This window comes from Nannobrachium achirus (genome assembly GCF_963921795.1).
Source record: "Nannobrachium achirus genome assembly, chromosome: 10".
Taxonomy (NCBI): domain Eukaryota; kingdom Metazoa; phylum Chordata; class Actinopteri; order Myctophiformes; family Myctophidae; genus Nannobrachium; species Nannobrachium achirus.
Window position 1 is genome coordinate 55,343,166 of NC_137819.1, and position 25,030 is coordinate 55,368,195.

At 41.4% G+C, this 25,030-nt stretch overlaps 1 protein-coding gene across 1 annotated transcript; it reads left to right on the forward strand.

The window, feature by feature from the left end:
• scin (scinderin) lies at positions 1–24,580 on the forward strand. The gene is made up of 16 exons (XM_080735146.1): positions 1–276; positions 4,189–4,343; positions 4,806–4,967; positions 6,199–6,348; positions 6,669–6,761; positions 11,183–11,315; positions 12,307–12,395; positions 13,732–13,947; positions 15,222–15,343; positions 19,201–19,291; positions 19,853–20,023; positions 20,536–20,713; positions 21,927–22,048; positions 22,540–22,617; positions 23,299–23,359; positions 23,881–24,580. The coding sequence occupies exons 1-16, from the start codon at positions 87–89 to the stop codon at positions 24,042–24,044; spliced, it is 2,175 nt and encodes a 724-aa protein (XP_080591272.1). The 5' UTR covers positions 1–86; the 3' UTR covers positions 24,045–24,580.
• The last annotated feature ends 450 nt before the right edge of the window (positions 24,581–25,030 follow it).

Sequence of the window (25,030 nt, forward strand, 5' to 3'; positions counted from 1 at the left end):
CTGTGCCTCTCCAGCACGACCCTTTCTCTCCTCTCACCACACCTGGGTTCCACATTCATTTGCTCTCCACCACCCCGGCTGCAGACATGGTGCACCACAAGGAGTTTGACAAGGCGGGCAAGACAGCAGGCCTTCAGATCTGGAGGATCGAGAACATGGATTTGGCTCCAGTCCCTGAGGGTTTACACGGGAACTTCTACACTGGAGATGCTTATGTCATTCTGATGACAAGAAAGGCAAAGAACAATGATTACTATGACCTGCACTACTGGCTGGGTGAGTTGTTGAGTTGGCTGTTTTCTCTGGGAATTGCTACAGTGGAGGATAGATGGATGGATGGATGGATGGATGGATGGATGGATGGATGGATGGATGGATGGATGGATGGATGGATGGATGGATGGATGGATGGATGGACGGACGGACGGACGGACGGATAGATTGATACCGGTATATAAACACAGCACAAAAAGTTTGGAAATTTGTGCAGCGCAGCTGAGTGTGTTGCACCCATGATAAATGGACGCAACCGTCTCTGCCGATGTCTTCTCTGCCAATGAAGAACAGCTTATTCTGCTGTTGCTATGGACTCGTTGTTTTGAACTTCCTACCCTAGCCCTAGGGGACTAGGTCTCCCCAGGTACCCATGGCACCTGGGGGGGCTCTGTGTCTCCCCATAGGATCCCACTCTTTAACAGAGGTCTGTTAGACCTTTGGATGAGGAGACAGAGCCCAGGAGGTTGTATGCAGTTCCCCTCACCTCCATAAAATAGAGGCACTAAGGGCAACAGGTGTATGGGGAAATGAAAGCATGTCCCTCGGTTAAGATTAGTGGCCTGTATAGGTCTGTTAGAGTGGGATCCTATGGGGAGATATGGAGGCACCCCATGCACCCCGTTCAGTTGTATCATAAGTTGTCTTTGTCAATTGATTGGGTGATTGATTTTGGGCCGCATTACACCATGTCAGCATATGTTGTACAATCTGTGTCTAGAATAATTTAATCTAGTCACAGAAAATGTAATTATAGTAGTCACTTTACACTTTTTCTGATGAGGGCTCGTGGGAAGAGCAAAATGAGTGGGGCACTGGGGACATTATTAGGAACGTTACTTTCAAGTTATTACATGGTTACAGTTTCATTTATCTTTCTTATTCCTTTTTAGAGTCGAATTTTTTGTCCCCTATGTAAGTCATTATGCCAAGTATTTCCTCCTCAATGCTGTTGTACCCTACTGGTTCACCGGATGATATGTATCTGATATGTGGGTAGATCTCTGATCCTTTTCTGCAACACAGACTTGTCTCAGTGTAATAGTCGTTTTACAGTGTGTTGCCTGACATTCCACATTCCACAATTTGTGACTTTTGTATAGTGGCAGAAAAATGTGAAGTATGAAGTCATGCAAGTTTGTCTCTTGTGTCTTTGACACAAGAAAATAAATACGTTATGATTCATACAGTGACTGACGGATCCTGCAGCAGAAGGTGATGGCCTGAGAAGGATTTCTATAACAGGGAATAGGACCTTTAGGTTATGCATATTATGTCTGTTAACTTTACTTTTTATTATATGTTACAGTAAATGTATGGACACAAAAACTGCTTTGAATGAAGAGTAATTTGTTACCGGTAGAGAACATCTGCTAATATACTGAGAAAAACATGCAACACTGCTGTAGCCTGATAAATCAGTCCGCACATTACCACCCCTGAAACGTAGTGTGTGAAAAGTCTGACGCTTGCAGTCAGGCTAACACTGCTGCACACTGCAGTATTCAGTAGCCACTTCCTTCCTTTGCTAACCACATAAGCCCTATGTAGTTTGTCTTACGACAAATAGCACAAATAACTGATTCACAAGCTCACACAATGTCACAATGCAACATATTGTGAGCTTGTACATCTGCTGTAGCAACAGGTTCTCACCCCTATTGCGTCATACAACTGACGCGATCTTAAATACCGAATGCTTCTCACCATAGACGCGGACGGATTGCCTAATGTCTCAAGGGACAGACGCATTGGGTGGTCTAAGAAGAAAGAAAAAAAAGTAGTTCCTGATGCGGGATTCGATACCGCTCTGAAGGCTTCTTGGTTTACCAGCCACCCGTCGCTACCGTTCACGCCACTATAAACGACGGAGCGGCGCCGTCTCAGGCGGCGATGACCCCCGTGAGTCGCCACCGAGGCGAGCGATAGCGAGCCGAGTTGCCGCGACGAGCGGTGGGAACGCCGCATGAGCCGACTCAGCCGCGTTACCGAATTACGTGCCGTTATGGACAGAATAGTAAATCTTGACCAGGGGACTGCTTCCGCCTCCGAATGTGGCTCAAAGAAGGGACTACGTTAGCATTCCACGTTTTGTCAAAGATAAAAGCACAAAAAAAAAGTAACTTTCCAGTCACTCTGGTTAGCTCAGTCGGTAGAGCGTGGAAATACAAATCCAGGGACCGGGGTTCGATTCCCCGTGACGGCCGTCAGTGAAAAATATTCCAGTAAACACATGTCGGCGCATGCGTACTAAGACTCTGTCTCGTCCAAAAACTCTCCGTCTCCGTCACACCCTAGACGCAATAGTCACTCCCAAAACTTCACAGGGGTGAAGCAAAGGAAAGAAAGACACGGCGTCGGGAGGGTGAAGCAAAGGGGGTGAGAATGGGTTGGCTGTAATGGCATCCCCAAAATAAGAATGCTGAAAGTGGTTAATGCATCTCTCTGTCCATCCCTCTCACTGTCTCTCTCTTTTCATCTTTCTCTCTGCACTTCCTTTCCCAGTACCAGATCAATACCACTAATGTTTTATGTCTACTTTCTTCTTAAAACCCACCCAGCATGAATCATTAACCCTGCAAATGGACTTCTAATGCACTTCATGTCCATCACACAGCACTTTGCGCCAACGAAACACCATATGTCCACTTCTAGTGAATGTGTTCACCCTCATAATTAATATAGCGACCGTGCTGACTTGTAATGACTGTCTCGTCGTTGTCGGGTGAAAACCTTGTATGTCCAAAACCGTTCGTTTTGCATTTTTCATTTTAAAAATGATTTAAACTAGTGAAGACAGCCCATCTACAAGCACACACCGCCTCGCGAGGCGTTGTGTGCTTGTAGATCTGCTGTTTTCACTACTTTTGTGCGAAGGCCTTGTATGATGAAGCAGGGCTTTACTTTGCGAAATAATATACTGTACAAATTTGAAACTTAATTGGAGATACAAGGTTTCCACCAGACAACGACAGTATGAGGCTGCTGCTGAGAGCTCCAAGAAGCTCCAGTGCAAGCCAGATGTTTGTTAGTGTTGGGCTGCCCACCTGCTCTGCTGTGAAACGCAATCTCATGTATAGATTTATGTGTATGGCATCCGAGTCAGTAAATGACTTCATTGCTGTCATAACTAACCATATACGTAGTTCTGTCAGGTTCTCCTCTAGTTTAGACCGTGGTCTGTGGAATCAATGGCGCACTTGTCTGCAGGGACGTGCTGGCCATTGGGAAAAGCGGGACAACTCCCGAACGGCCGCTTCATTCCCGGCCGGTCCAGTCCGGCCATTAGGAAAACATTTAACTGTTTGCACAAAAGTAAAAAATAAACTGTTTGCACAAAAGTAGTGAAAACAGCAGATCTACAAGCACACAACGCCTCGCGGTAGGCGTTGTGTGCTTGTAGATCGGCTGTTTTCACTAGTTTAAATCATTTTTAAAATGATAAATACAAAACAAACGGTTTTGGACATGCATGGTTTCCACCCAACAACGACGAAATATAACTCATGTAATTGGCCCACTGGCTTGCGCGCTATAGAGAGTCTCTCTATAGCGCGCAATGAGGGCCTCTCCAACTCTTTTTCCCGGGCTGAATCAGGGGCCCAGCACGTCCCTGCTTGTCTGTATGTAAGAAACTGAACATGGTGGAAGTCTTGTTTTGTATTTGTATTTATTGTGTTGTCTTTTATTGTGATATGGATCTCCCTTGGGTCTGAAATAAAGATCGAATTGGATCGAATTGAATACATTTGGCAGAGAGAGTAGCGGCTCAAGATTCACACTTTGTGAGCTACAAGATGACTATAGTGTCTCATGAACATAAAAGTGTGTCTCATGCAAATGCAATACATTTTATGTGGTGGTAAGAAGCAGTTCCTCATCTCACCACTTCCGTTTCTCTACTTGCACATGCAGGCAATGAGTGCACACAGGACGAGAGCACAGCTGCAGCCATCTTCACCGTGCAGCTGGATGAGTTCCTGGGTGGAAGGCCTGTCCAGTACAGGGAAAAACAAGGCTTCGAATCCACATCCTTCACCACCTACTTCAAGGGAGGGATCACGTACAAAGTATGGCACAAGCCCATTCCAGTGATCTCAAGTTATTGCAAATTTCCCAAGAGCACAGATCTTATTTCTTACTGATAAGGCTCATTCACAGTGGTATCCTTGCTTTCGACAGACAGACTGACAGACAGACTGATAGATTGACTGGGATCCCCCAGGGGTCTATACAAGGCCCTCTCTTTTTTCCCTCTATACCAAAACTTATCGCCGAAAATAGCCGATTCACTGCTTGTAGATATAGCTATTTTTGCCAAATAAGGTTCACCCCAGAATAGGGACACTACAGTTCATCATGAACCAACCGTTTGTGTGGTTAAAATGTGTTTTGATTCCACAACATCATTATGTTTGGCCATGGCGAGCGAGTGACTCATGGAATGGAGCATTATAGTTGAGAGAAGGGGAAAAAGAGGAGCAATGGAAGAGAACATTGACAGCATGAGTGTGTGTTTCTCTTCCACGCAGACTGGAGGCGTTGCGTCAGGCTTCCAACATGTGGTCACCAACGACCTCTCCGCCCGGAGACTCTTCCACATCAAGGGCCGGCGTGTTGTCAGGGCCATGGAGGTTCCCCTGAGCTGGTCCAGCTTCAACAAAGGAGACTGCTTCATCGTTGACCTCGGAGCTGTGAGAGAACCTGCCACATGCCTTCCTCATTCCACTGAATTAACCCATTCATTCTACACATCCCTCCAAAAATAGCAGATGTACAAGCTTGCAGCGCGGCACAAAGTGACGCACTGTGAGCTTATACATGTATATCCAAAATTAAAATCTAAAATTATGCTTTCCCATTTTTAAGGTTCAATTAGATGAGCATTTATGAAACACAGGATAGATAAAGAAACATGGATACAACAACGGGTATAGCAAATAATACTAGAATACTATAGAAAAGAAAAAGAAAATCAGCAGATAGAAATGCACTTGTACGACCTGGGAATTCGCTTGGTGAGAGAGCTTTTGACGAAGAAGTAGAACAGAACTAGTCAGTCTACATTGGACAGTGAGAAATTACCAGTCACGTGTTATCTTTAATAGGTGCTTTGCAAACATCCTAATCCAACATGATGCCACCTGCTTCTGTTGACTGTCATTGAAACATTAATGCTCTCCTCTTTGAACACAAGCCCTCTGGCACAGACTCCTCCTGCTGCATGTTTACGAAAGGAGCGTTTATGTGAGCAGATAGTTTCTTCACAAAAACATCATCAGGCTGCAACAGTCAATCGTTTTCACTTTTTTGAAGCGGTGAAAGCCGCTTCCAAGGAGTGGCTTTGTGTGTCCCGTGCGAATCAGGATTGAGGATTGGTCAAGCTTCACATGACAATTTGGCCCTCCAGATAAAATCATTCATTCATTCAGAATTCATAAAAATATAGAACTAAAGCACATAGAAGGTATAGATCTAGAACACAGAATGTATAGATCTAGAATACAGATTTCATAGCTCTAGAACACATAGAATAAAAATTCAGCGCTTCACTTCGAACCGAGATTTGATTTTTTTTCTTCATTAATTGAATAATCTTTTGTTTTACATAGGCTATATCACATACTGTATTTGAGATATAAATATCCAATCAACAAGCTGGCTTGTAGATCTGCTACTGTATGTTCACAACATTTTGACATTTTCATGCCCAAAATGGGGATTGATTATTAATTCATTCTTTTATTAAATATTCAATTATCGATTATTTTTCATAGTCAATTACACCAACTAGTTTGATTAACTGTGGTACCCCTATAGCGATATTTGCAATAATAATGTCTGTGCTGTTGTCTGTCTGTCTGTCTGTCTGTCTGTCTGTCTGTCTGTCTGTCTGTCTGTCTGTCTGTCTGTCTGTGTCTTCAGGTGATCTACCAGTGGTGTGGATCCCTGTGCAACAAGTTTGAGACGCTAAAAGCAGCACAAGTGGCTGCCGGCATCCGTGACAACGAGAGAAATGGCCGTGCCAAGCTTGTGGTTGTAGAAGAGGGAAGAGAACCCTCAAAGTTGATCGAGGTTTGTTAAACACAACTTTGGAAGTCAGAATGTTTTGCCACTCTTTCTATTGTATAGTATGCATTAAATAGTTGTTTTTATATAGAGCAGTTATACATTCATTTGATGCAGAGCTCCTTGTATGTGTGTAGGATTGGGTTTTGGGAAATATGCGCATATGGCATTAAATATGCATGACCTACAGTATATCCATCAAGACCTTAATAATGCTTGTGATGATGCTTTTCTTTCATTTTTGGGGGTTCAAGCCTCATTTGTCTTGGTTTGCCTTCCTGTGGTTTTAAGCTTTATTTAAGTCATCCTGCTCCTGGTTTTAACAGGTCCTTGGCTCTAAGCCAGAGCTCTCAGATGGAGATGACAGTGATGACACAGTAGCAGACATGTCCAACAGGAAACTGGCAAAGCTTTACATGGTACAATATCTACTATTACTACTACTGAATGAATGAATGAATGAATGAATGAATGAACGAATGTATGTATGAATGAATGAATGAATGAATGAATTAATTAATATTTTATTTCTGTGTATAATTTCTTGACCCATCCCACATCAATTAAATAGAAAACATAACTACTACTACTACTACACACACACACACACACACACACACACACACACACACACACACACACACACACACACACACACACACACACACACACACACACACACACGTGTATACAGAGCAATGCAAATGCCTTGCAAGGAAATAATCCAATACATGGAGTTCATGCAAAGAAGGCTATTAATACTATGGCTTCCCCCTCTGTGATCAACTCTGGGACCCACAAGATTTGCTTTTCGTTCCCTAACCCACTGCCAAAGGTTTAAGCAACGGAATAAGCTGTGGTTGCCTCAGAGTCCGCACCAACAAAAAGGGAATTCTTTCTCATGCACTCAGTGTAACTTGCAGTTTCATTTCCTTGGGTCTCATATGGACCACATACAGGGCCGGTTCCTGCTATAAGCAATATAAGCGGTCGCTTAGGGCCACAGCTACCACATTAGAGGATGGTTGTGCTGTGAGTGTTAAGTAAAACTGTGGCAAAATGCAGTTTTCTATGCATTTGGGGAGTTTGATATACGTAGTATGGGTAGGTTTGCGCACCTGGATGCAGCTCACAACCCAGACATCATCATTGAAATTGTCAGCCAGCTCTGTGCCGTTAATTTGGAGAAGTAAACACTCCTGACTAGATGCATAACTTAAAAATGTGTGACAATGTGAAATCCATCAAGCCTCAGAATGGTGAAGTAGAACAGTGTGTTCTTCACAGCTTTCATGACATCTGACAATTCAGCACTAATTTTATTGGCAGCTACTGACTTCCTAGTCCCTGTGTAGCATGCAGTTTAAACTGTGTAGGCCTACCAGGCATTGCCTCCATCAGGTGCACATATTGTAGAGGATTTAATGGATCCCCACTAGCTGATGTTGGAGCAACAGCTAATCTTCCTCTGGTCCATTTAGAAACATACAAATATCCTATAAAACATGTGAATACAAAATTACAATGCATAATAAAACAAAAAAACAAAAAAACTAGAAGCAGTGCTCTTCCGAGCACAGGTCTCCACCAGGTATGGTAGTGGTAGTGAACAGTGAAGTGTCAAAAAATGTGTTTGTCAAAAAACAGCCCCATGGTGGCGCTATAAAAGGCTGATGTGAAAAATGCAGGGAAAGGGTTTTTCCTTGGCCTCTAGGGAGTGCGCTTACAAAGTTTGAAACTGATCGGTGGAGTTATAGGTAAAACCACAAATCGGCCTGTTATAGCGTCACCATGAGGCTGATTTAAAAAGATTTAAGTGGCATTTCTTCCTCGGCCTAGTGGGAATGTGTGTGAGATTTTATGATAATTGCACTTTGCGTTTGTGATTTGAGGCATTTTGTTCAAAACGGCTCAATCCTACAAACTTTGGAAGCCAATCTTAGCCAATCAGGATGGAATATGCAAAATCGGACAGATCCATGTCGATCACATGACTGTCGAGACACTGCCTACCGTCCGATTTGTAGGATTGTTGGACAAAATCTGTAAGAGTAGTGTACAGAAATGTGTTTTGCAAACATCAGCCTCATGGTGGCGCTAGAACAGGCCCATTTGAAAAATGTGGGTCAGAGGTTCTGAATTGGCATCCAGGGAGTGTGTGTGCTCATTTTGGCAGCGACCAGGCCAACGGCGACTGAGATTAGGTGGTAACAAACTGCGAGGACACACGCACGGACGGACGGACGCACGGACGGACGGAGACGAAAACATACTCTTCCCCGTGCCTTCGGCTGGTGGAGACAATGACGGTCTTGTTGAACCACAGTTGCTCTCACCCTGCAATACAATGTCTGTAGGTTAGGTTGCTTTGCTTTCTCATCCTGATAAGTCTGAAAACGTTTTAGTTGAGCATGGCAGTCTCCATGTTTCTTGTTAAAACCAGAGGGCATGAAAATAACAAATAACAAGTTTTCAGTTGGCTACTCGCAACACTTCTAAAAACACGCAGCAGAAGACGGAAATGTTAACGTTTCTCAGACATATTTGGGTGTGAAGTGTGGTTTACATAGGATATTATGCAAGTAACACTCAAAAGTGTGAACTTGCTACTGTAGGTTCTTTTGACAGTCTTTTTAACAGATTAAACTATCAAAATGATCTGTGGATCACTATCATTCATTTTCATATTTCATGATTTTTATTCAGACGCGGCCAAGAGGTGTCCCTGATTTTCATCTCCAGGAGTTCCGGCAAGAACTTCAAGCCACTTTCATCCCTGGTTTTGGGGGCCACCAAAAGAAATCTAGCTTAGGGCCACCAGAATCCTAGAACCGCCCCTAACCACATACAAGAACACGCAGCTAAGACATCATATGCATGTTTAGAGATTAGAGTTTAGAGATTAGAGTTTATTTGTCATTGTAACAATACAGTACAGGTACACAGGCACAGTTTCATTTGTCAACGATCAACTCATTTTCAAAGAACAGTACCCGTACGGGGTCCTCTCGCCATTCCGACATGTCACCATTCCGACATTGACTTCTAATTGTCGGAATGGTGATACTTCTTCATTTTGGAAACATCCCACCATTCCGACAGAAAAACATCCCACCACTCCGACTAGTTAAATTGTGTCGGAATGGTGACATTCCCACCATTCCGACAAGGGCAGCAAATGGTGACAGTTACACTTTTCAGCCACTAGATTGCACCATTGTATTAGAAATCCTCAGGAACAAAATGGCATGTAACTGTGGAATGAATTAACCTTTTTAAATAATTTAAAAAATCACTGAATCAGAGGGGCAACCTGCATCAGTGGACCCCCACAGACACAGCGGACCACTGGGGACCCCCTTGCAAAAAAAAAGAAAAAGCCTTGACATGTTTCTAGTCTATATTGTAAAATCATTGTTAACTTAACTCAGAGAAGCAGAGAAGTGTATTTGGTAATAATTTTTAAAATCACTGAATCAGTGACTGAATCAGAGTGACAACCTGCATCAGTGGACCCTCAAAGACATCACTGACACCCCCACGGGGGACCCCTTAAATCACCGGGGACCCCCCTTTTTCCAAAAAATAAAAATAAGTAAAAAATAAATAATAGAAAAAGAAAAATAGAAGAAATATATTGGAAGTTTATTTGGTATTCCACACTCTGAGTAACACATTCCTGGCGGAATGAAAGAGGGTCGTTAGTCAGGCAGGGGTTTGTTTATAAACATTCTCTTCACCCCACCACCACCCCATACCCCCTCCCCCCAGAAAGATTGCATACTAAGCTACATCTTTCAGGGAGTACCAAGGGGTCCCCAAGGGGTCCCTAGCTTAATGATGGATAACAGGAACCAAATGGACCCTTGTCTATAACTCAGAGCTTGTGATACCAAATACACTTCTCTGCTTCTCTGAGATAAGTTAACATTGATTTTACAATATAAACTGGAAACATGTCAAGGCTTTTTCTTTTTCTTTTTTTTGCAAGGGGGTCCCCAGGGGTCCGCTGTGTCTGCGGGGGTCCACTGATGCAGGTTGTCCCTCTGATTCAGTGATTTTTTAAATTATTAAAAAAGGTTAATTCATTCCACAGTTACATGCCATTTTGTTCCTGAGGATTTCTAATACTATGGTGCAATCTAGTGGCTGAAAAGTGTAACTGTCACCATTTGCTGCCCTTGTCGGAATGGTGGGACTAAAATGTGTCGGAATGGTGGGATGTCGGAATGGCGACATGTCGGAATGGCGACATGTCGGAATGGTGACATGTCGGAATGGTGACATGTCGGAATGGCGACATTACCCCACACGTACAAGTACATTCACAGTACAACGAAAATGTATTTGTGCATTTAAGGGAGCACGCTGCTGCCATACAGTACATACAGTACCACGGCGCTGCTATAACCCAATATGCCCTAACTCCTTTGATACTGCGAAAAACCTAAATACTCACTTCAGTAACTATCACAAGCCACGCAACTGCTTGAAATGCAGCACATGTGGAAAGAACTTTTCGACTATGATAAACTTGAAGAAACACGGGATGTTACACAAGGGAATTAGCTCACATTTATACCCCCATCCAGCCTTTCCAGTAAAGGCGCATTGAAAGACCATTTGAAAGCACACATGGCACCTCTTCACAACACACGCGCACACGCACACACACACACACACACACACACACACACACGCACACACACACACACACACACACACACACACACACACACACACACACACACACACACACACACACACACACACACTACCCTGTCCCTACCAGTGCCTCATCACTGACTGATTCGGTGGCTGTCTGTTCTGTTGTCACCAGATTTCTGACGCGTCGGGGTCCATGACGACAACCCTGGTGTCTGAGGAGAACCCGTTTCAACAGAGTCACCTGCTGTCAGATGAATGCTTCATTCTGGACAATGGCAAGAACAAGATGATCTTTGTGTGGAAAGGTACAACTCCTACTGTATCTATTAGATAAGTGCGGTAACAATAAAAGCATTGTTTATTTTTTTATGGCGTGGGTCTCTAGGTGGCAGGTCGTCTATAAGAGGGTCTGTGTCTGTGTGTCTGTCTGTTTGTCCGGAGCTAATCTGGCAAACTGCATCCAAATCATGTATAGTTTTTGAAATATTTGACATACATATTTTATGGGCCTATAGCAGGGTTCCCCAATTAGTTTTCCCCAAGGGCCGAATTATGTCTAGGGTACCAAGCCGAGGGCCACAACATTGCAGGGGGCGACGGTGGCGTTCCCACTACTCCAGCGACAGTTTTCGTCGTTGTCGGGTGAAAATCTTGTATGTCCAAAACCGTTTGTTTTGAATTTATCATTTTAAAAATGATTTAAACTAGTGAAAACAGACGCCGCGAGGCGTTGTGTGCTTGTAGATCTGCTGTTTTCACTACTTTTGTGCGACGGCCTTGTATGATTTGCGAAAGAACGTACAAATTTGGAGATACAGGATTTCCACCCGACAACGACGATATACTAGTGTTGTTGCTGCTCTTATACCACCATTATTACTGGGGTAGCAAATGGCCCGCGGGCCGCCTATTGGGGAACCCTGGCCTATAGGGTTCGGTTCAGGTTGAAACCTTGCCCAAATTTGGAGTCATGTGTCATCATAGATACGTCTTTGACATTTACACACAGATAGACGTCAGGGGCTGGCCACGTGAATTATGAGATCCACAATGGACTCACTGTTCCCATGTGGTTCTCGTGATCCGAATTTATTTTTTTCTGGTCATCCATTATCTCTTGAGATTGTATTCAGACCCCTAAAGCTAACCTAAATCATTGTGTATATTATCGTCTGGTGATATTTTAGTATGCCCCCGAGGCTGCAGTGTTGTTTCAAATGGGCTTATCGTCGTCGACAATGCAACAGGCTGTGGTTTGCATATCAGCATTGATCTCATCTCATGTATATCCTGCAGGTCAGAAGGCCAACCCCAATGAAAGGAAAGAAGCCATGAAGACAGCGGAGGGTTTTATCAAACAGATGGGCTACCCAGCAAACACCAAGGTATATGAATGTTATCAGCCAGTAACACTGATGTGTATAATCAGTATACCAAAAATAGACGATCAGCTATTTTCAGGCATGTGGCCTATAGATCAGCGTGAGGCAGCTTGATGTGCGAGTACACCCCCTGGACATGACGCTAGAGCACTGTATGTCAGTGGTTCTCAACCTTTTCAGGCCGCGGCCCCCAAAATAATCATATTTTACCCTGACGAGCACTGAGAGTTGAGGCATTACATTTTGTATAACACGGTTCTATTGTGAAAATAGCTGATCTACATGCTAACAACGCCTCGCAATGTGAGTCGTTGTGAGCATGAAGATCGGATATTTTCACAGTTTCTGCCTCTAATATTTTAACATTTGGCCAAGGTTTAATTTGTCATTTTAAAGGCATTAAAAAGTCCTTAATTGTCACTTTAGAAATGTGCAGCTATACACTTAAACGTTATGTTGGTTTGTTTACTGTTGAGTGAGAAAACAATGTTTCACATTAAAGGACCTACACCATGAATTTTCACTTTTTCTATTTTAAAACCTTTTTTTGGGGTCCCACTGGCACCTTCTATCCTCACAAAGTCCTATTTCTGTACATTGTGTCTTTCTCTGGTTTTGGGAAGACAGAGATGAAAAGCTTTCCACGGGTTCTCAGAACAGTGCTGTTCTGAGAGTTGACGCATGTGACGTCACACGCGTTTCCCGTTTTTTTTTCAGAGTCAAAAAAAAAAAAAAATCAAAAAAAATTTTTTTCAAAACTTTTTTTTTTTCAAAAAAAAATTTTTTTTTCAAAAAAAATCTTTTTTCAAAAATTTAAAAAAAAAAATTTTTTCAAAATTTTTTTTTTTCAAAAACCTTTTTTTTCAAAACATTTTTTCAAAAAACTTTTTTTTTTCAAAAACATTTTTTTCAAAAAAAACTTTTTTTTCAAAAAACTTTTTTTTTTTCAAAACACTTTCAAAAAACTTTTTTTTTCAAAAACTTCTTTTTTTTTTCAAAAAACTTTTTCTGGAAAAACCCCACTAGATGCGCCCCTGAGCAAACAGAGGCCGTTTTGGTATTGCAGCTGGAGAGCCTCATTATAGTAGAGCTAGAACAAACAAAAAGAATGGTCAGAGTGTTTGTTGAGGGTTAAAACCTGTCTAAGACTCAATTTTGAGCATATATTTATACAAAAAATATAGTTTTAAAAGCATGGTGTAGGCCCTTTAACGTAATCATCTGGGGAGCCCCACAAAACAATTTGGGGACCCCCCCTTGGGGTCCCCTTGGGGTCCCCAGTGGTTAACTAAAGCAACCCGCAGGTTGCTTTAGTTAACCACTGATCCCCCGCCTACAGATCCAGGTTCTCCCAGAAGGCGGGGAGACTCCCATCTTCAAGCAGTTCTTCTCGGGCTGGAAGGATCAGAACCAGAGCCAGGGCTTTGGGAAGGTGTACGTCACAGAGAGGATCGCCAGGATCCAGCAGGTGGAGTTCGATGCCTCCAAGCTCCATGAGTCCCGTCACATGGCAGCCCGCTACAACATGGTGGACAATGGGACCGGGGACACACAGGTACCAGCAGGGGCGTCACAAGGGGTAGGAAAGTGGGACTGAGTTACTAGGGCCCAAGGTGGTGGAGGGGCCTTAAGTATTTTATACTTTAGCTATTGAAAAATAGCAGATATACAAGCTCACAGCGCGGCACCGAGTGCTGCGCTGCGAGCTTGTAGATCTGCTATTTTTGAAAAGTCGTGAAAATGTGTGCACATTTTTGAATATATGTATTTTTTAAGCGAACATTTGTAACTAAGATTTTGCTTCTGGGGGGTCCCTGGAACTAAATATTTTGAGATGGGGGTCCGTGGCCAAATACATGTCATCTTGGGGGTCCTTCACATGAAAAGGTTTGAGCTCCACTGACATAGAAACATAGGTTTAAAAAAAAAAAAAAAAAAAAAAAAAAACTCAGAAGGATTTAAAATATTCAAAGATTTTTCATGATTTTTCAAAAATAGCAGATCTACAAGCTCGCAGCTTGTAGATCTGCTATTTTTCAATAGTTAAAGCACAGGGGCCCCGCAGTGAATCCTTGTACCAAGGGCCCAGAATTTGGTGTGACGCCCCTGGGTACCAGAGCATTAGTGTTTCTCAAACCTTCACATTTCAAGGTCTACTCTTTACTCTGAAAGCATACAAATGGACCAAATGGACCCGGTTCCATTTGTACGCTGTCAGAGTTACATACTTCAATTTAGACCCTTCTAAAGGAACCCAGAGGGTCCCTGGAATCCACTTTGAGAACCATTGGTTAGGCTACTATGTAAAACCATGCTGAAACCTGGGCTGCAAACCAATCAGTTGAGTTAATTATACAAATATAAGTAAATGTATATAAAGAAAAAGTAAAAAAATATATATGTAAATCTATTCGATGTTTTCACGTTGATTATGCTAGAAGAATAAATCATTGATAGTTGCAGCCCTAGTTGAAACCTTGTGTGGTAACAAATGTATTCAATCCACGTAGTGTAACATTTGTTGGCCTTAGGCCGAAAACAAATAGACTGTTAGACTGCAACTAATTCATTTATTTAGTACTGTAATTGATGAATCTGTTGGATATTTACCCCATTATTTGATGAATCTGTGTGCTGTTCATTTAGGCCATAACATGATAATATAATAAGGTAGGCTAATTACGGTAAAGATAATGTGTTTACCCAGCATTTGCAATTTTTCCACACATCCTTACATCACTAAACATATTATTGAATTAGCCTACCAGTTAATCAATCAATAGATGATCCAAATGACCCTTTCAACCCTATCATTTTCTTGTTGTGCAGATCTGGAGAGTGGAGAGCAATGGCAGGGTTCCTGTTGACCCCCAAACCTACGGTCAATTCTACGGTGGAGACTGTTACATCATTCTGTACACTTACAGAGGAGGACAGATTATCTACACCTGGTAAAGCCTGAGTTATTGCCTACTTCGTAATTTGCTGGTGTCGCTCCCATGCAAAGAATAGCTGATCTATAAGCTCACGTCTTTTGAGCTTTTAGATATTTTAGATATTAGGATAGCCAGGATAGATCTGTATTGATCCCATGAGGGAAATTCAGTCACCATGGTCCTTACAGCAAGTCCAAAAAAAACACAGAAAAGTTAATAAAAACATACCAGATAAAAAATAGACAGCCAGATAAAAAGAGAGCCAAAAAGGCCAAGAGCCTAAAAATGGGAAAAGGGTCATAGCATGAGCAAGAATCTCATTGATATTAGTCCACAAACCAGGCAGAAAGCCTGCTTGTGGAGTGTCCGTTAGCATATCATTGTACATCTTCCTGGCTCCAGGCACAAAGGACTGACTGAGTCTGTTGGGTGGAAGGGGTTAGCAAGCATGATAGCCACCAGCTTCTTCCATGTTCTCACCATTACCACCAGTCCACCACCACCACCACATCCACCCCAGAGCATGCCATCTTCACAAGCCTGTTCAGCCTGCCAGTCTGTTACTGTCCCTTATATTGCAAGAGTGTTAACACTAACTGCTATTTAAGAAGAAAAACGCTGTCTTGACATTCTGTTGTGTTGAAATGAAAAAGAAGAAGAAGGAGTGGGAGGGTTGGGGTAGTCACTCAATCAACTGAAACAGACTTCATCTATGTAACTAAAGAATATTGAAAACGAAGTTTTACACAGCACCAGTGTAGTGAAAGTAATCAAGATTGAGTAACTATTTTTATCAACTAAAATGTATAAATATTTTATAGAAAAGGTGCCAGAGACAAGTACTGCAGTCTTTATTTGTTCTTCCCCTGCCTGTCAGCTGTGCTGCTGGGCACCTGGAGATCACGCTGCTTGACTATTAGGCCTGCATTTAAAAAAAGAACTCTAGAACAAATTTAGTGAATACGATGTAATTATAATATACTGTTATGTTAGGTTGAAGAGGAGGAGGTACACCGATGGTGGTCCAGTGTGCATGTGTGCCTTGTAAAAGAATTCTTAGAAATATTCTTAGACAATATATTTAGGAGGGCTCCTAGAGACTGCATCACCAGTACAATCTCCTGAATACAGTTTTGGTCGAGAGAGACACAAAATAGACAACACTCATTAGTGACAAATGCCCTAAAAGTTCCTTTCTTCAGGATTGCAGTAAATAACTGAAGCAGGCAACTAAAGCAAGCAACAGTTGAAGGCCCAGGGACATGCTGGGCCCCTGATTCAGCCCGGGAAAAAGAGTTGTAGAGGCCCTCATTGCGCGCTATAGAGAGAGAGATCTCTCTATAGCGCTGCTGCTATTCAAAGATTTGCCATTTCAGATCATGACAAGTGACAAGCCAGTGGGCCAATTACATGAGTTATATTTCGTCGTTGTCGGGTGGAAACCTTATGTCCAAAACCGTTTTGTATTTATCATTTTAGGCAAGGCGTTGTGTGCTTGTAGATCTGCTGTTTTCACTACTTTTGTGCAAACAGTTTAATTTTTACTTTTGTGCAAACAGTTTAATTGTTTCCTAATGGCCGGCCTGGACCGGCCGGAAATGAAACGGCCGTTCGGGAGCTTTTCCCAATGGCCAGCACGTCCTTGGTTGAAGCAACAGTTGTCCATTATAGCTAATAGCTGCATGTCAGCAGATTTCTTAAAACAGACTTAAATGTATAGAATGCTAACACAGCCTCAGTGTTTGATAGTAGGGCATAGGGAAACCATCAGCTCAGATGAGGAGCTCTGCATTTGTGTCCAGTCATGATTAGACCGCTGATCTTCTGCCGCTGATAAGTAGCAGTCTGTGTCATAATAACTCGCTAAGTAAATAACTGAAGCATAACTCTTGATTTGCATACCCTGCATTGTGTGTGATCATATCTGGAGCTCTCCATTCACCGTGCTTCCTCATTTGATAATAAACAATCAGTAATTGTAGTCAATGGTGGTTGGTGGACAGTAACAATATACATTTACAGTACTTGAGCACTGTACCTTTTGTCAGTATCTGTACTTTACTATATTATTTACTATATTACTATAATATTTGTATTTTAAGACACTTAAAATACAACCACTTTCAAAGACAAATATTGTAGGCTACTTTTGACTCTGATATTTCTAGGAAGTGAAAAAGTACAATAGAAATTAACCTTAAGCCCTATTTGTTTTTAAATAGTGTAAATAACAGACCTACAAGTTCTGAACATGTTGCATTGGTTGTAGATCTGTTACTTTCTGGATTTAAAAAAATAATAATTAAGCATTTTTAATAGCATCTACTTTAGAATACTTAGCTGTACCCCGGATTTGAGCCCGGTGTCCTGCGCAAGTGCTGAAATATTTATTATATTGAGCTAATAGAGCCGGCCTGCTTGCTCAGGGGATAAATTGAATCTTGACCTGAAGAAGGTCAGAACCCTTGTGTCAGATCCTGTGTCTAGGTGAGACACGACCTTTGACAAGATCTATAAAGAACAGGGAGACAAAATACAACCACCACAATTGTATGATTTATATAAACACACTCTACCATACAGATTGGACAAAAAGGTGACCAGGGACATGCTGGGCCCCTGATTCAGCCCGGGAAAAAGAGTTGGAGAGGCCCTCATTGCGCGCTGATAGCGCTGCTGCTACTCAAAGATTTGCCATTTCAGATCATGACAAGTGACAAGCCAGTGGGCCAATTACATGATTTATATTTCGTCGTTGTCGGGTGAAAACCTTGTATGTCCAAAACCGTTTGTTTTGTATTTATCATTTTAAAAATGATTGAAACTAGTGAAAACAGCCGATCTACAAGCACACAACGCCTCACACCACGAGGCGTTGTGTGCTTGTAGATCTGCTAGTTTTTTTTTCTGCTGTTTTTGCTACATTTGTGCGACGGCCTTGTCTGATGAAGCAGGGCTTTACTTTACGAAAAGATTTACAAATTTGAAACTTGGAGATACAAGGTTTCTGCCCGACAGTGATGATTTACTTTGGCCACCCAGCCCCCAAAATGGAACGAAGGCCGACACTTTATTTAATTTTTTTCCCTAATGGCCGGCCTGGACCGGCCGGGAATGAACCGGCCGTTCAGGCTTTTCCCAATGGACAGCACGTCCCTGAAAGTGACATAGTGCCGCTTTAAGTACTTTAACTCAAGCACAAATCTGACAGAGCTATACTTTCACTTGTAGTGGAGTGATTATTGACCAGGAGTTCTTTGACTTAAAGCTATACTGTGTAAGTTGCTCAACTAGTGGTCAGTAGCGGTATTGCTTTTTTCGGCCGTTTTTCGGCCGGAGTCGTCGCGGACCACCACCGCGGACCACCGGAGCGGCGCCGCAAACCACCGCGACCGATAGTAATCCGTGGAGGGGTAGAACGCATGGTAGAACGTAATTTTCTGGCCAGGATTTGTGGATTAAGAGGTTAAAATCCTTCACCATGGTAAACACTGTAGCCAAGCGGAGGCGCTTCCTGGAGACCAGAGCAGATAAGCTATGATTGGCCGGTAGTGTACCATGTGTGCATGATCGGCGATGTGATTGGGCAACGTATACACAACGTATACAGATGATGCAGATTACGTCATTTTGGCGCGAAATCCCGCCCCTGTCACTGCTAAGAAGAAAACATATAAAGAGAAGGCTTCAGAAGCTGAAAATAACGGAGTGGGTGTTCTAAAACTTTAGTGATTTAACAGTTAGGACAATTTTAAGATTTGTTTTATAAAAAAAGTTACATGGTACAACTTTAAGTACAGGGGGTTGTGTTGAGTAATTTGTCCGCCACTGGTTAATTAATGAATTACTTCTTTGTGTATTTTTTATTGCAGGCAGGGCATGAGCAGCACCCTGGATGAGGTGACAGTCTCTGCCTTCCTGACGGTGGAGCTGGATAAATCACTAGGAGGACATGCTGTGCAGGTAAACAATGTTTAACCTGACATAGAAACATGTGCAGACTCCTACTGAACACTCCTACTTTATGGGGCTTTTAAGCCGTGACATCATTTTGTAGTCAGACCTCCAAGCAGATTTATTATCAATATCTGTCCCTCGCTATTTCAACAGATCCGAGACAAAAATAACGACTAAAGTATAATTCTACCACTTTCCTTTCAACAAGAAAGAGAAGAAAAATTTGTAAATAGTAAAAATAGTAAAAAGATTCACGGGCGCTGGGGCCTTTTGGCCCCAAAAGTTCTCCTCTGCCTACAAAATGATGTCAGACTTAACAGCACCATTGTCCTAATCTGACACTTTTGTTCAAAATAATAATTATTATTACCATTATTATTTGTATAGCACTTTGCATATCATTAAATGTCAGGAAAAAACACAATACACTTATTACTGTTCTTTTGGACTTTGCTGCATACTGAGCAGTAAATTGTGCTAAACCGCCACCTAGTGGATGCTTTTAGCCATGGTTGCAGACAGTTTTTCCTTCAGTGTGTGTATAATGTTCCCCTTCTGTGACCTCAGGTCAGGGTATCTCAAGGTAAGGAGCCACCACATCTCCTGAGCCTCTTCAAGTCCAAGCCTCTCATCATTTACAAGAACGGCACCTCCCGCCTAGGAGGTCAGGCCCCCGTGCCACAAACGCGCCTCTTCCAGGCACGCAAGAACTTTGATACCATCACGAGAATTGCTGAGGTAAGGATGACATTTTTCAAGGCAGTCATGCCAGAGCATATTTATACAAAAGTATTTATACAAAGTTTATTTATTTAAGTTATTGTTATAGAGTTTGTACAATTACATTTTGTTACAAATGTAGCCTAATATTAAATTATATATTAATATCACAATATTTTTGACCAAACACCTCCACGTATATTGTGACAATAATAGCATATTGTGACAATAAATGCTCACGATAAACAAGCTCACAAAGCGTGTGGTGCGTTATGAGCTTGTGGATCGGCTATTTTCACTATTGAAATGTTTTGAACATATTATTTTTGTTAAATATAGGGCATACAGTATTAGACCGGGAAAGGAAAACACTTATGCCATCATGATATTATTATATTTAAAACCACAGACTATATAGTCTCATATCCCTAAATCTATATCAATAGGCCTATTGCCCAGCCCAGCCCTATATACTGTATATATGCTGTATATATATTGATTTAATGATTTCGTGTCACACTCTCTTTCAGGTTGAGGCCAGTGCTGCCAGTTTAAATTCCAACGATGCCTACCTACTGAAGATGCCCAGCGGACAGGGGTATCTGTGGGTGGGCAAGGGCTCCAGCACTGAAGAGGAGAAAGGGGCAGAATATATGAGCCAAGTGCTGAACTGCCCAGCCGAGCGCCTCACAGAAGGACAGGAGCCAGGTAATTAATCCTAATGATTAATTTATAGGCTTCTCCGTCATATGATGGAAGATAGTCACAGATAGACACATTGTGACCTTCTAGATAAGATATTTTAGGCACGCAACACCGGAGTAAAACAACATTTTTTACAGCTGTACTGTAACTAAAATTGGAAAATTTAAATAGTTATTGTCCATGTATATGCCACGGTCTGTTTATTAAACATGCATGCTGTCTTAAACAACATTCTGGTTTACACCCATACAGTAGACTACAGCTAGCCTGTAAACCAGACAAATCTGACAGATACTGTACACGTGTGTATTAGTCTGGCTATGCCAGGCTAACAATAAAGACCCACTCACACGTCAGAGCCGCTTAATTCAACCAATGTTCATAGTTGTTGTTGAGCACCTCCCCTGTAGCAGTTAGGCTTAAGTACTTTGTTTTGGTACAGTACTTCATTGATAGTTGTTGATTAAGGTCTGAGCAAGTATTTGAACCAGCAACGTCTGGTCACAGTCCACCCTTTACAACTAATGGTACAATGATCGTTTTTTCTCAAAACAGGCTCCATTGACCCTCAGACACAGCACATTTGCATTAAGGAAATTATGTAAAATCTAACATTTCATGCGGATACTGTTAGTTCCAGGTTATTTTATTCTGGTAACGGAGCAGAAATTATACTGTACATAATGAACAAGAGAAGCACCCGCTCTAGTCTAGTGCAGTGGTTCTCAAACCTTTTCATGTCAAGGACCCCCAAATTGATATGTATTTGCCTGCGGACCCCCATCTGAAAATACCCCCAGGGATCCTTGAGGGGTTTCCAGAGGGTCCCAAGATAAAAATGTTTGATAGTTAGGCTATGACCCAAATGGACCTGCTAACAGTTTCATTTGTACACTCTCAGAGTTAAATGAATATTGTGTAGATTTGTGTCCCACAGATCAACATCGTGTCAAATGGGGGTCCATGGCATAATAATGCATATTAACCTGAGGGTCTCTGCTCTAGTGATTCTTTAACTATTTAAACCCCATAACGCTCTATGAACACTAGTATTACTTCACACCAATTCTCCACCAAAACGTACAGACTCACAGTGTGTTGCATTGTGACGTGTTGTGAGCTTGTAGACTGGCTATTTTTACAGAATGTTCACCCCAGAATAGGGATGTGGTGGTTAAATCTCCATCATTGTGACGTTTTCTTGTTTGTATTGCAGCTGATTTCTGGGCAGCGTTAGGGGGTAAAAAAGACTACCAGACATCAGCCGGTCTGGAGAGTCAGAACATGTCTCAACCACCTCGTCTGTTTGGCTGTTCCAACAAAACTGGCAGGTTCACCGTAAGTACCGTCATGTCGCCAGACAAAAAAACACTTCACATACCGTCATTTCATCATAAGCAGACTTAAATGTATGTTTATTCTTCTTTTTTATTATTCTTGTTTATGCCCAAAATGATTGGATGTACAGGCTTTGTAGCAATTAGCCTATAGAAATATTAGACCTTAATTGTGTCAATCATGTATACTTTACATGGATATATACAAATATGCAAATAGTTTTACATTTTGATCCGAATAGTTAATAGACAATCCTGTGTCCCTTTGAAAATGTAATCCTGTACATTAGATATAAGTTGCAACCTAAAGTACTGTAATTAGTTTACAGTAATACTTTCTGTGCTAAGTAATATGTTATTTATTATTATTCATTTGTTATGTTTGCAAAACATTTCCTTCACATAACAGTAAATGTAATAAATATTACCCCAGTATTGAAATAAGTTATTGTGTTATTATTATGTGAGTTAATTAACACTGGTGCTCTGCAGGTTGAAGAGGTTCCTGGAGAGTTTACTCAGGCTGACCTGGCAGAAGATGACGTGATGCTGTTAGATGTTTGGGACCAGGTAAAAACCCATACAGAACATAAATCTCTGAGAGTTCTCAGAGTTTCAAATGCTTAAATTAACACTACTGTGTGTTATATAGCATGTTTCAAAATATGCCAAATGAATGTCAATATGAAGTAAAGGTGAAATATATGAGACATACGTATGGGTGTATTGTATTGGGTGAGCATGGGAAGTCAACCAAACTTCCAGAGGGACTACAGTGGTTCTCAACCTGTGGGTCAAGATCCACAGGGGGTTCCCCACATGATTTTAACGGGGTCCCCAGATGACAGTGAAGTGAAAATTTTAGGACTTTTAAGAGCTTTTTAATACCTAAAAAAAGAAAGAGAAGAAAAAAAGAAAAAGACCATTACTGCATCAAAATTAATCAACCAACTATACTATAAAAGCTGGTCAAACATTAGCCAAATTGTCACATAATATAAGAAATTAGCCGATCTACAAGCTCAGAAGTCTTGCAACGCGAGGCATTACAAGCCTATATATCTGCTATTTTCAAAATATTGATTTGTGGAACCAAGTCAAAATTGAATGCTTCAACTCCTACATTCAGAGTGCTTGTCAGGGTGGGGGTTCCCCAATTAAAATATGATTATTTTGGGGGCTCACGACCTAGAAAGGTTGAGAACCACACATTCAAACTAATAGTGTCCATATGTGTCTCTTTTCTTGTAGGTGTTTGTCTGGATTGGCCAGGATGCCAATGAGATTGAGAGAACAGAATCTGTCAAAGCGGGTGAGTCACTTGTCCCTCATGTGTACAAGGTTTTTACTTTTTGTTTTGTTTTATTATATTTTCCTTAAACATAAAACAAAATATGAGAGTGCTTGGCCTCATCAAACTGAACCAAAAATTAAAGGCATCAATGTTACTGAGAGTTTACAGTTGTAGCTGTATTTTAATAACTATATTTTACCCAATCTATATGTATCAGTAAAGGTCTCTATATGTCTCCCTATACTCACTTATAGATTTAGACCCTTTCCAATCCAGGATAGGACATGAACTTTACATAATGCAGACTTTAAGAAATGTTCTAAAGCACAATGGTAGCTGAACTCATTGTTCATAGACCACATAATAATCGCCATGTCTGTGGTGCAGTTGACCCATGTTCTGCCCTAGTTTCCAGTTACCTCTACACTGTCCTCTCTAAAAAACTATCTTCATACATAGCCCAATCTCTGAGCTCCTGTGCTACAGGATGCATTTATCTCCTGTTGATCTTCTTTGAGACTTTATTTTTTCCCTTGCAGCCAAGCAGTACATTGAGACAGACCCAGGCGGTCGTGACAAACGGACTCCGGTGGTGATCATCCAGCAGAATTATGAACCCCCCACATTTACCGGCTGGTTCCTGGGATGGGACCCCTCCTACTGGAGCCCAGAGGCCGCAAATATGAGGGCACTCAAACTTTAGGGACTTTGTTTTCTCGATCATAAATTATGAATGCAGACTGAGATTCATCTTTTCCATCTAATTAACACACAGAAAACTGAAAATATCAAATTAAGTCATGTGCAGGAAATGTTTTTTTTTTTGCATTTGTATTTTTTTTTCAGCTGTTTCATTTCATGCATGCAGAACTCTTTTGTGTGTTTTACAAATGGCTTTCACAGCAATTAAAACGGTGCTTATTTGTCTTTTTATTTTACTGTGATGTATTTTAATGCTTACAGAACTATTTTTATGTTTTCATATGATTTTGTTTTATTTTTTTACTCTGATGTATTAAACTGAAGTACATTGTATTATATATAGTGCAGCTTTTTAGCCACGAGGTGGTGCTCAAGTAACATGAATTGTAACGGATTCGAGGTCGTAAGCCTAAATAAATAACTGTAATCCCCCGGTGGTTTGTCTTGAGGTGGGGGAATCTGAAATAAGAAGCTGGCTGTTTTGTACTTTGAATATCGACAATATTATTAAACAATATTGTTAACTTTTTTTTTCACTCACCCTCACGTTTTTATTTTATTTGATCTATTCTATCCAGTTGTTAAAACCTTCACTTGCAATAAAGTGTTGTAGACAGAGTGTCCATGTGTATTACGGTCAATGGCCCGATTTCCTAGGTGATTGTTATCAAACACTTGTAAATTAAGACTGACGTCATCTGCAATCCGACCTGAATCAACACCCATCCTCTTAGTGAATTATGCATAGGCCTATCAATGTACATAAGCGCTCAAAGTGCTGGCGTTCAATGGGTAATCAACACCAACGTACTGTAGTACTGTAGAGGGTTTCTTTCATGTCAACTTTAATATGACTTTTAGTCTTCACAATTAAATAGGTACTTTGAAATGGGGGTGGTCCAGGGCCTTATAAAAGTAAAATATTTTATTTTATTGCTTTCATTTAGCCTACTTATTTATGAAATTATGGGGTGGGGATAAAAATAA

Coding starts and splice junctions, on each gene's coding strand:
- scin (XM_080735146.1), top strand. CDS start 87: ATGGTGCACCACAAGGAGTTTGACAAGGCGGGCAAGACAGCAGGCCTT. Junction 4,344..4,805: donor AGGGAGGGATCACGTACAAA/GTATGGCACAAG, acceptor TCTTCCACGCAG/ACTGGAGGCGTTGCGTCAGG. Junction 22,049..22,539: donor ACAAAACTGGCAGGTTCACC/GTAAGTACCGTC, acceptor GGTGCTCTGCAG/GTTGAAGAGGTTCCTGGAGA.